Below are 12,780 nucleotides of genomic sequence, written 5' to 3'. Positions count from 1 at the left end.
TGGTTCACAATGGCCCTGGCCCCTTCTGGTCATGCCCTCGCGTAAGCCTGTCCCCATGAGTGTAGGCTGGACCTGACAACTTGCTTCTAGTGAATGGAGTAAGGAAGTAACCAGATGTCATTTCTGAGATCAGGTTCCTAGACAGTGGCTCCTGTTTTGCTCTCCTCGCCCTGCTCTTGCTGGCTCACTTGCTCCGAGGAAGCCATGCTGGGAGCTGCCCCTGGAGGAGACCACTGGGTGGCCGAGTCCTGCCAGCCAGCCCAGGAGTGAGTTTGGAAGCTGAGCCTCCTCCAGTCAAGCCTTGGAATGCCGAATGGAGCAGCCCAGGCTGATCCGTAACCGCAGCCCTGTGAGAGACCCTGACCGGCTCACCCAGCCAGGCCACGCCGGCTTCCTCACCCCCAGCAGCTGGGAGAGAGTAAATCTTGTGACTATAAGTCATTACATTTTAGGGTAATTTGTTACGCAGCAAACAATAATTGCTACAGAGTTATTGAATGAATTATTGAATAATTAAAAAAAAAAAAGTAAAATGGCTGGCTGGATGGCATGTCCAGGACGCCTCCCAGACGCTGCATATACCTGGGGTCTCTGGCCTGGGTGCTATTCCCTTTGTGCTTTCTTATAAAAAGCACAGGCCATGGGCCAGAGCTGTCCTGAGTGAGGGAAGAGGAGCCCAGTCATGATACTGCTACTTCCAGAGCCTTGACACTACCTTTGGAGTTTAATCCCAGGGTCTGGACTCCTGGGCTGTGCTGTTTGGGGTCCTAGAACATTGGTCCTAATTCCGTAAGACTCGGACTAGTGCGGCACAGTCAGTGAACTCCGCCCCGAGCGTGAGCAGGGTGAGCCAGGGCGGGGCAGGCCGGAGGACGCCTGCCCAGGGGACCTGGGCCTGCCCCTGTCACACTCTCCCTGTGCTCAGCCGCCATGCCCAACCAATTCTGCATTTCCACCAGAACCCACGCTCCCCCAGCGTGACTTTCCTTTCCGCAAGGTCTTTTCTAGAACCTCCCTCCTCTGCACATCACTGCTCTTTACGTGTAAGTCTGGCTCTTCTGCAGCTGCAAGTTTGGGGGTTAATAACTTAGCCTTGTGGAGCCTCAGTTTTCCTCTGGTATGAAATGAGACTAATAACATCACCAGAGCTGATCAGGGGAAGCCCCCCCACTTTTTCTTGGGGCCTCACAGTGGGGGGGGGGGGGTGGCCAGGCACAGTGGGAGCTTGGGGCTCTGGGAAAATTTTCTAGCAGGTCCCAACCCTGTCAATGAAGATTAGGTTTCATTTCATTTGTACCTTGCTTCATTTTACAAAGGATTTGTAAAACCACATATGGTAAGAGAATACGATAAGTTGGGAAAATAGAGGTAAATAAGCAAAGTAAACACATAGCTTCATAAAATGTAAGTCTCTGAACAACGGGGAGCTACCACATATTATCCTAAGTTGTGCCCAGTGATGCCATGATCTGCGGAGACCTGTGAACAACAGGACCAGAGTGAGTCATGCCAACGGCCCTGTGGAGTGCCTGTCCCTGAGCCCGCTCCCTGCAACGTTGTCCTGCTGCCTTTCAAGCAGGGGTCAGCAAGTGACGGCCCATGGGCCAATATGGCTCTCGAGCTAAGAATGTGTTTCTATCTTCACATGGTTGGGGAAAAAAATCAAAAGATTTATAGTATTTCATGACAAGTGAAAATTATGTAAAATGTCAGTCTAGAATGAAGTGTTGTTGGAGCACAGCCACGCTCTTCCGTTCCACACTGTCTGCAGCCGCATTCACGCCACAGCAGCAGAGCTGCGCGGTCCTGGCTGCCCGGGCCAAACGGCCTAAACACGTGCTCTCTGGCCCAATCGGAGCTCAGAGCTCTCAGGCGTGGCCGTCCTCTCCCTGTGTCTTACCCCATCCCTCCCCATGTCCAGCCTTCCACACTCTCACTAAAACTCTGGTTCTTGAAAGCCAACACCACAGGGACCTGGAGCTGCTGCCTGTCTCAGTTCCGGGGCAGCAGGGCTCAGCACATGAATGATTGAGAACATCAGATAGAACCAAGGCCTCTTTCCAACCACTGGTTTCAACTTCTGTCATCACCCATTTTCTACCAGAGCGATTGAGAAATACTCAGCGAAATGGGCTCTGTCCGGGAAGAGTGTCATGGCCAAGAGGGGCCAGGAAAGGGTCAAGGAGGAAAAGCAGAGGCTCCTAGGGAACCACAGTGTGTCACTGGCAGTTAGAGTTCTGCAAGAGACTTCATGATGGTCAGCTGGCCCCCAACTCCTACTGAAGAGGGAAATGGACAAGAGCATCAACTTCACTCCTGCTGCTGAGACAGGCTCCCCGGAAGCGGGTCATTCAGAATTCCACTTCAAGGAGTCTGCGTCCATGATCCATGGATGCCCCTGTCTCAGCTGCCCTCTTTCCCACCTCTCCGGCCTATGCCCTGGTTCCTGCCAAGTCCTAATGACCTGATGACTTCTTGGGACCCTGAGTCTGGCTCCAAGGAGGCCAGGGTACAGAGACACCCGTGGCCAAGGCCACGCTCACAACCCCAGCCTGCTTCCCCCAGCTCTGCTGATACCCCAGGCACTGGGACTTCTGAAACTGGAAGTGACTTTAGATGTCATGATAGGTAGCCCCCTTATTTCAAAGATGAGAAAACGGAGGCACGGCTGATGGAAGCCGCTTAACACAATCACATAGCTCACTGGGGCAAAGCGCATTCTGCACCAAATACCATTTCCCTTCCTTGAGGTTCAGCTTAGAGGCCATTTTGATGCTTCTTTCTTGTTTCACGGAAATGCTTCATGGGTAAGATGGTCAGGTTTGGTTCAGGGTTTGAATACATGTCTTTTTAGTTTGATTCCTAGCTAAATAAATAATTTGTTTGGGGCTCAGCAAAACAAAATTACGATTGCACCTTCACTTTTGCTTTTCCGAGCACATGCGGGTTTTGGGGAGACATCCACCTGCTTGGGAGAGGGTTGTGTGTACGGGCGGGGCTGCGACATGAGAGAGATCGCCTCCATTCTTTTCTTTCCCCACTAGCAAATGGGGGGGGGGCAGGTTTGCTGAGTTAGGATAGCATTTTCCACAGGGAGGTCCAGGCAGGGGGACAGCACAAAGTGGGGGAAGGCCTGGCCTTCCTGGGGCCCATGAAGATAGACAGGAGGGTGCTATGGTCTGAATGTGTCCCCCCCCAGATTCACATGTTGAAACCTAACCGCCAAGGTGATGGCCAAAGGTGGAGCGTCTGGGAGGAGATCAGGCCAGGAGGGCAGAGCCCTCAGAAATGAGTTTAATGTCCTCATAAAAGAGACCTGGAGAGCTCCCCAGTCCCTTCTACCACATGTGGGTACAATGAGAAGTTTGCCACCCGGACGAGGGCCCTCACTCAACCATGCCAGCACCCTGAGCTCAGATTTCTGGCCTCCAGAACTGTGAGCAATAAACTTCTGTTGTTTACAAGCCACCACTCTGGACAAAGGAAGAGGGGAACATGATGGAGGGAGTGAGATAAGTAGCAGTAGGAGGGTGCTTAGGACTCTGGGCAGAGGCCCCTCTAAAGTACATATAACCTTGCTGAGCCTCTCCTTACCTAGCGACCACAGGAGAAGGCCTAATTACAGACAAAACAAAGAAGTAATGCTTTCTATGGCCATTTGAGTTGGAAAGTGTCTGAATTTTGTACTCTCACCATGTTGAGATCCCAGCCCTGGCTGGTGGCTCAGTGGGTAGAGTATTGGCCCAGTGTACAGATATCCCGGGTTCAATTCCTGGTCAGAACACACAGGAGAAATGACCATCTGCTTCTCTTCCCCTCCAGCAGCCAGTGGCTCAATTGGTTTGAGCTTGCCTCTGGGCACTGAAGATAGCTCCATTGGAGCACATCAGCCTCAGGCACTAAAAGTTGCTGGGTACTCAAGCATTGGGCCCCAGATGGGGTTGCTGGGTGGATCCCGGTTGGGGCACATACAGGATCACTATCTCCCCTCCTCTCACCTAAAAAAAATAAAAAAGAGGCAATCCCATTTCTTTAGACCTTTCACTCTAATTGGCTCACAACCAACATTATTTCCTGGGGTCATTAACCCTTCCTTTGAAGACCTGGCTACTGGATGCCCTGACTTCTCTCTCAGTCCACTTCCCCAGCACCTTACCTCCTGGGACCTCTCTGAGATCAGAATGAACCCGTTGTTGTCGATGATGAAGCAGTCCAGGTCCTGGGGAGAAACCCAGAAGGGATGTGAGGACAAGCACTACCACCAACCTCCTGGGTCCCCTGCCTGAACTGACATTTGGGAAGGCAAGCCTTCATGTCTAGTGAGAAGGGGCCCTCTGTGGGGCCCAGCACTATAGGAAGAAGGGGCATTTGTGCGGGAGGGGAGCTGGCCCATCTAGAACTTGGGTTGAGGGGCCCATGGCTCCCACTTCTACCCTCCACACAGCCAGGAAGAACTCACACTGTCCTGGCAGCTCTCTGGGCACGGCCCGTCCACAGGACTGCACTGGAAGGAAGAAAAAGACTGTAAGTTTTAAATACCCGCGTGTTTGTACAGTAGCTATGTGGCATGTAAGCATGGGACTGCTGTGTATGTGGTACCTTTGTGTTGTGTGTTGATGTGTGGGGACTGGTGGATGTGTGTTTATGGTACATGCACATGGGTGACTATATTTGGTGTGTGTCTATGTATGGTATATGTGCTGTATATGTGGTATGTGTAAGGAATGTGTAGTGTGTGATGTGTGTTCATGTGCACGTTGGTATCTATGTGGTGTGTGTGTGCCAGCATGTATCTGATTTGTGTGTGTTGTGTGTGGTAGTGGGGACAGGGCACTGAGGCAGGATCCTGGCTGGCTAGCAGCAGCCAAAGCACATCGGGTCAGCCTTCTCGGAGGGAGCCATGGCCCCTGCAGCTGGGGCTGAGGGGAGGAGGTCAGCTGTATTGCCGGGAGCCCCATGGGGTGGCTTCTCACTGTTCTTTGTCATCCTGCACGATGTGGTGGCCACCTCCTTCCCTTCCCACCCCTCCCATCCTCACTGTCTGGTTCCCTGAATGTACCCCGAGGAGGGTGCAGCAACGGGTGAACGGAGGCCATGGAGCAGGAGGCTCAGTGCATGGGGGCCGATTTGAGGCTGGAGGGGATTGTGGAGGGCAATGAGGAGCTCCAGAAAGCCCAGGAGGAGCCAAGTCTGAGGGCTCTGGGGAGCAGAGGCAGGAAAGGAAGAGGCGGCTGGGAAGGGCCCTGGTAAGGCCGAGCTCTCACGAGGAGGACCACACACTGCTTGGATCTTGGCTGGAGGGATGGAGGAGGGCAGTCTCCTTACTCTGCTGTGTGGGGGCAGCAGAGACTCAGTTTAAGGCAGACCAGGCCCAGAGGGGACACAATGTCCGCCCTTTGCCCCAGTTTAAGCTGAGAGAGAGCACTGGGTGGGGAAGACTGGGACGAAGGACTGAGGCTGCTGGCAGAGGAGGGGACCCAGCAGCGCCGACAGGGGCCCAGGAGGAGGACTGAGAGGCAGGAGGGCAGTGGAGGAATGGGTCTGAAAGTGCCAACCCTTCCTCACAGTGGAGGTGTTGGGGAGCCCTCTGGCCCTGGCCTGGCCTACCACCGTCACACCCACCTGCCGCGTGGCGGCCCAGAAGGTACGCTGCAGGAAGTCCAGCCTCATTTGGACACCCACCGCTGTTTGGGGAGGGGAGTGGTGGGAGGAAAGAGACAGAGAAAAGAAAATTCCAGTTAAAGAGAGGGGTTGTATCAGCAGGAACTGAGGGGAGAGTGAGCACCAGGGCAGAAAGCTAGGTCCCCTGGCAGCATGTGGACTGAGGTTCCTGGGGTGTGAGGTCAGGGAGGGAAGAAGGGACCATGGCTTCTATCTCTTCACAGCACCAGAAAATGAATCTGAGAGGAAGATGAGGTCTGGGTTCTAGAGAACAAAGATAGCATTCATCCTTAGATCTTGGGGGACTCAAGGCAGGTACACTGGGCAGAACACTGCCCCCTTCCCACAGATAAAAACATTGTGGCAAAGAGGCCGTACCATTTGCTCAAGGTCACGTGACCAAAAGTGGTGGTATTTGGATTCATGGCCATGTGGGTAGGTCACTCATGAGGCCTCTTAGATTTTGAACAGCCTGATGTGGCAACCTCTCTTGTACCTGATTTCCCCTAGGTTTGCAGGTGGGTCCCAGAAAACTAGAGATTGTCCCAGCCTGCAAAACTATTCTTTTGATGATGCCATTTAGAAGGGCTACCTATGCTTCTTTGGTTCCCAAATAGGTGTAGAGGATACAAGCTGGTATTCACATCCTAACAGAAATTTAGGGCTACAAAACAGGGGGAGTCGGAGTGGTGGAAGCAGCTTATATTGAAAAGAAAAGGAAGAAAAAATCTAGGCCGACTTCCTACTGCTTGGTATAATAATACCGAAAATGTGTTGAGTGCCAGGGACGCCTGCGTCCATGAGCTCGTTTCATCCACACAGCAGACCAATTCTATTATTATTCAGACTTCACAGCTGAGGAAACAGGCTTACAGAGATTACACGAGTTGCCCAAGTCACCTAGCCCCTAAATACAGAACTGTCTCTATTCCTTAGACCTGAGTCAGACCCAGTCATCAGGAAGGAGCTGAGAGGCAAGCTCCCATCTACTCTGGCCTTCAGTTCCCTCGTCTGTAAAATGGGGACGCACCTGGGTTCCTAGCCATTCTGCTGTTTTCATGAGACATTCTACAGTCACACCACTGGAACTCACTGAGGAGATTCTCCAGCACAATCATTCTAACTTCCTGAGACTCGGATGGTTCTTTCAGAATGGACCAGACTTCCAGTATGGCACAGAGATACAGAATTGTACCCTTCTGTTTTTCTCAATATGAAATGATCCTAGAAAAAGTTGATGGGAAAAATAAAAGAGAGAGAGAGAGAGAGAGAGAGCCCAAGGAAAGGTCAGGGGCCAGAGTTCCCGCCCTGGGTCGGACTTCAGTCTTGGCTTTCTATTTAATTTGAGCATGCCTCAGAATCACCTGCTACGTTTGTTAAAACCACATCTCCAGAGTTTGTCATTCAGGGGGTCTGGGATGGGGTCTGAGAATTTGCATTTCTAAAGAGCTCCCAGGTAATGCTGATGCTGCCGTCCAGGAACCACAGTCTGAGAATCACTGTTGTAAAATGTCACTATCTGATTGAACTTTCTGAGCTGATGGAGCTGTCCTAGATGGGAACTGTCCCACACAGCAGCCACTAGTCACATGTGGCTCTTGAGCCCTTGAAATGTGGCTACTGTGACTGAGAATCTGAGTTTTAAAATTTTTATAAATTTAAATAGCTACCTATGGCTGGTGGCGACCCTCTCAGACAACACAGTCCTGGAGCATCTGCATGTGCACATGAAGATGCCCAGCCCTGAGCGGCCCTCCCCTCCTTGGGGTCTCACGGCAAGTCTGTGACTGGCACTCTGGCTATGATATGGCAATGTTTGAATTCTATGGGGGCTTATTTTGCTTCAATGTCCAGGTGGCTGAAAGGAGTAGGAGGTTCGAAGGGGACAGGTAGACCCACTTCTTGGTTCATGAGAGACATAGATACAGCGGGGCGGGGGGGGGGGAGGGGAGGTGATCAGCAGCCCTGGTTGCCAAACCCCTCCCTCTTCCCGCATCACTCTCCTTCTTAGACTGAAAGTGGCTCTCAGTCATGCCCCCTTATTCTTCCTTTTAAGATCACTCTTGATATTTACTACAGACAGATCATTTCCACCTATAGAAAAAGACTGAGCGAAGGAACCTTATAAAAATGATCAAAGGGGAGTCACACTAATGCTCAGAATGACCAGATCTTTGGGATTTAAGACAGCTTATTTACCTGGGTCCTTGGCTCCTGTAGTCAAAGAGCTCTCAGATGATTCCTAGAATGAGACTTTGCCTCTTTGCCTATTAGTGCCAAGTCTCGTGACATTTCTGAGATGGAAGAAATTCCATGATTCTAACAGAGGGAGTCTTGAGAGGGTGGAGTTAATTCTTCCCTAATGACACAGGTGTTTGAGGCTCTTGAGAACTGGCAGGAGTGGGGCACAGAGCAGACCCCCCCGCCCCCGCCACTAGGTTCCGTTTCCCAGCTGGATCACATGCTCCTCCAGGAAAGGTCTGGGCCCTGGGCATCCGGGTATCCTTTGCAGAATTTAGGATATTCCAGCTACCCACTGACATGTCCACTTGAGCCACCTGTTTACATATCCAAAACTAACCCTGGCATTTCCCCCTGAATCCTGACCCTCCTTGAGATGTCCCCATTTGGGAGCACATTCTTCACCTAATTGTTAAAATGTTCCGCCATCCCATCCATGTTCTGCAGACCTTACTCCAAAACTTCATAAGTTTGTCCACTTCTCTCCCCCGCCCCAGCTGCCAGTCTGGGCTGAACCATCATCTCTCTCACTTGGGTTAATGTAATTAACCCCTAAGTGGTTTCACTGTTCTCCAGCCCTCCATGATCTGTTCTTCACATAGGCATGAGAATGACCTTTCTGAAGATCAAATCATGTGACTTCCCTGCTTAAAACCTACCAAAGCTGTCCCAGTGCTCTTCTAACAAAATCTATTTTCTAACATTTCCTCTGAGACTCTCAGGAGCTGTCCCTGCTGATATCTCTGGTTTCAATGCAAATCATTTTCTGCTTCAAAACATGCTAAGCTTATTCTCACTCCAGAGCATTTGCATCAGCTGTTCTCTCTTCCTGGAATGCTCTTCTTCTAGAACTATACATGGCTGGATCCTCATCATCAGATCTCAGCTCAAACATCATTTTTTTAAGAGAGACAGACAGAAAGGGAGAAAGATGAGACACATCAACTCATTGTTGCAGCACCTTAGTTGTTCACTGATTGCTTTCTTATATGTGCCTTGACTGGCAGGCTCCAGCTGAGCCAGCGACCCCTTGCTCAAGCCAGCAACCTTGGGCTCAAGCCAGCGACCTTGGGCTCAAGCCAGTGACCAGGGGGTCATGTCTAGGATCCCATCCTCAAGCTGGCAACCTCAGGGTTTTGAACCTGGGTCATCAACATCCCAGGTCGACACTCTATCCACTGTGCCACAGCCTGGTCAGGTCAACCATCATGCCTTAGAGAGGCCTTCCCTGGCCTCCCCAGATAAAGTAGTCCTCCTTCACCATTCATTCTCTTCTATCTCATTGCTCTTTTTATTTTCTAAGCAACATGGCTTATTTCTTTCATTTTCATTTACCGTTCATCTTTCACCATTAGAATGGTGTGGGGCAGCTGTGTCAGGCTTGCTCACGGGGTTACCAGCTGAAAGCACTTTATCTGGTGCGTGGGTGTGTAGTAGGGCCAAGTGTGTGTGGCCTATATAAGGCTGTGAGTGCTTATGCTCAAGAGAGATGGGGAATTGCGGATGTGCGAATTGCCTGCCCACCACTGTGAGGGGCCATTTTGCTGTTTGTTTGCCTGAGAGGCCGTTCCCCCTGCCTATGTGCTTGACCGCCATTGTGAGACTCCAATAAATGGAATCGCCCAACCTTTTCCAGCTCTGCAGTTTTTCTTCCATCTGCCAAATCCAATGTAAACCTACCTGGCCTCGGCCACCAGCATTGCAAATGGCTAGTAGCAGGCAATGCACTGAGCTTGGATTCCTAGCCCTTGCAATAGTACCCAGCACATAGTGGAGTGCAATAACGAAACCCTTGTGAATTCTATTGTGCCAACACTTGATTGGGAAGCAAACTCTGCAAGCTCTCTTTGTCCATTGACTCTGGGCTTTGAGGCCTTGCCAAATACATTTTTTCCATACAGAGCCCTGCCTTCTTACAGATACTGGGCTTGAGATCCTGGAGATTTAGCTGTGCTCTGATTCACTTGAAGACCTAGGAGGAAATCCACTAGGAAACAGGGAATTTAGCTGAGACACCAAGAACTTCCTTCCGGTAGGAACTGTTAGATGCTGGTTAATATGGACAAGGGGAGATGGCAAGGAGCATGGGAATATCCTCAACAACAAATTCACTGTGTCCTGCCATGCTCAATGGCTTGCGCCCCTTGCCTTTAATCATGTCAGGTCTTTCTGTTCATCTGCCTCACAACCCAAATTGTGCTTTTCCTCCCCAGATCCTGAGAAAGCCCAGCCTTCTCTCCTGGGAGACCCAGCAGGGCTGCTTGGATTCCTGTTCTAGCTGCTTGCTACCTTGGGCGATTGGCTGTTATCAGAGCCTCAGTGGACCTTCATCTGGCGGAGCATCAGGCTGGCACCTCCTGCTAAGCCTACTGTGTGCAGCAGATGATGCCTCATGGTGCTGTTTGCAGGCAGGCTCAGAACTAACTGGTGGTGAAGAAAAAACTCCAAACAAAGGGGCCCAGGGGACGTGAGGCATTTGGCCTTTGAGGTTAGCCTCTCCCCACTTCTCACGGGTTATGAAGAGATCCCCCACCCCTTATGCCTCTGCATGTGGGTCCTTGTTTTAGACCCTGACTTTGATCCCTGGGGGACCTGCCACAACCTGATGAAGAGAACTCAGACCCCCTTCTCCTGGCCCTAGCCCAGTCTGTCCCACCCCCCACCCCCCACCCCCGCCTGCTTCTCCACAATGACCTCATGCGTTCTTCCAAAGCAGCGGTTCTCTGAGATCTCCCTGGCTGGCAGACAACCTAACAAAGAATGTAAATAAGGCCACAGGCAGCAGAAGGCTTATCGATATGGACCTCTTTGCTCTGCGTCCTGGCTGTCATCTCGGTGCTGCTTAGTCATTACAGATGGCAAAACCAAACAGCTGTGCACGCACACTCTTACACACACCTGCACACACAGAGAGACATGATCCCTGTTAAGGGCCATACTCATGAGGAGGCAGACACCCCTAGCTCTCATGGCTACTTTGTCCTTTCTTGCCCTCTGCCTGGGTAACCCAGCCGCAGACGGCGGGGTTCAGAGGGGCCGCCTTTCCTAACACAAGCCAGAGCCTGAGGGTACTCAGTAAATAGTGAATTACAGAGGGCCCTTGCTGGAAGGGAGACCAGAGACCTCTGTCAGGCTACTTCCCCATTCTACAGGCAGAAAACTGAGGCCCAGGGCTGTCCATTCATTAACCAGTTATTAGCTAATTCAGTGATTTTCAACCCGGGTGCTGCAAGAATTTTTAAAATATACAGTACCTGACTATTTAGCAGAGGCACTGGCCTCTTTTTCCTTAGACTGTCAAATAAAAAAAAAATGACAACAGCCAACATAACAATAGCTGTCCAGTGGGAATGAATCAAAGCTGTATCTATTTGGTGTGTGCGCACTGCAGAATTTTAGTACTTAGCTATGTGTGCGATGAGATGAGAAAGGTTGGAAACCACTGGGCTAGCTCATGAGCAGAGAGTCTGTGCGTCCTCGTCCTCAGGTGCCTAGGCTTGGGCTCCTGCCTCTCACCCTTGTCATGTCAGTGTTGGGCTGGCTGAGGCAGAAGCTTCTTCCTGAACAGCCTGCAGTGCAGGAAAGCGGGCACGCCCACCACAGAAAGCTGGTGCATCTTCTGTGATAACCACAGGGTGGCCCAAACAAAGGTCATAGATCAGAGAAGGTCAAGTCTGTGGAACAATCAGGGTGACTTCACAGAGGAGGTCACACTGTGGTTGAGTATTTTCAGGAGACCATTCCAGCCTCGGGGAAGGGCACACTCTTTGGGGCTACGAAGTGGAAAGTGTGTTGAGGGGTAGGTGGAACGATTTAACTTGGAGGGCAAGCTGCATGTGACAGGTGCTCTCTCCTGTTGGGACAGCAGCTTGGGACCCCCACAGCGGTGTTGCCCAGCTGAGCAGACAGGAAGGAACCTGGGTGCAGGAGCTTCCTGTCAGGGGTGTCCTGAGTCTCAACCCCTACCCCCAGTTCTGACAGTGAATCCCCCAGGAGAGCAGGCGAGATGGAAGAGGGACCCTGGGATGTCCCTGATCTTGCTAACTTAGTTGTCAGGCTGTTTTTAAGAACTGCAAGGAAGGGTCATTTAGGGGTTAGTGCCCGGGCCAGGCTGCTCCTTGGCTTAGCTTCTTTTCCCTTGGAACAGACACTGGCCATCTCTTGGCATATCAGTTTCTCCAGCGTCTTTGTCCTGATTGGTTAGTAGAGAGGCCTCTGAATTCTTGAATACCAGTCTTCCCTAACCCAGGGCACCACAGACAGTCTGCCTGCCAGCTCCAGCAGGTCCTCACAGTTTGCTCCCTGAAAATCACCTGGGTCTGTGGGCGCTGAGGCTCAGGGACTTCTGTATGACTATCTGACCCTGTGAGGCTCTGGACTCCGTTTGAAGACGAAAGGCAGATGCCCCCCCCCCCCCAGAGCCCCTCCAGTTACCCTGCCTGAAATAAATGCCCCCTGACTGACAGAAGGGATCAGTGTTTCTTCCCCCACAGGCAAGATGGGGGTTACCGCCCCGCCCCACGAGTCTCTTAACAGGACACCCGCCAGCCGGCTTCCCAGGGGGGCCTCTTTGCGGGCTAGGTCCTGACCCTCTTTCCCCGGAGGGACAAAAAGGGAGGGGGAGAGGCTAAGAAGGGGCGGTGGCCGGGGCAGAGGAGCCTGGAGGCGCGTGGGGAAGGAAGATGGTGGTGCCTGGTAAAAACAGCATTTCTCCTCCCTGGAGTTGGGAGCGATTCATCCGCAGGCCTTTTTTTTCCACTGAAATGTGAGCATTTCAAGGGTGCGTGCTGCCCTCCCCGGCCGCTGGTGCGTGTGCCTGTGTGCTGCACCTCGCCTGTGTGTGCTACTGTCGCTGTCATCACAGATGTACCCCCAGCT

General features: G+C 51.8%; 1 protein-coding gene across 1 annotated transcript in view; it reads right to left on the bottom strand.

Moving 5' to 3' along the window:
* The window catches only part of CACNA2D4 (calcium voltage-gated channel auxiliary subunit alpha2delta 4), a 123,345-nt gene that overhangs the window by 26,568 nt on the left and 83,997 nt on the right, over positions 1-12,780 (bottom strand). Inside the window, 3 exon segments of the mRNA XM_066369084.1 lie at positions 4,157-4,219; positions 4,460-4,504; positions 5,623-5,684. Of these exon segments, the coding sequence (XP_066225181.1) occupies positions 4,157-4,219; positions 4,460-4,504; positions 5,623-5,684 (170 nt within the window).

This window comes from Saccopteryx leptura, chromosome 2 (genome assembly GCF_036850995.1).
Source record: "Saccopteryx leptura isolate mSacLep1 chromosome 2, mSacLep1_pri_phased_curated, whole genome shotgun sequence".
NCBI lineage: Eukaryota > Metazoa > Chordata > Mammalia > Chiroptera > Emballonuridae > Saccopteryx > Saccopteryx leptura.
Note: the sequence above shows the minus strand (reverse complement) of the source record. Positions and strands in the feature narration are given on the sequence as shown.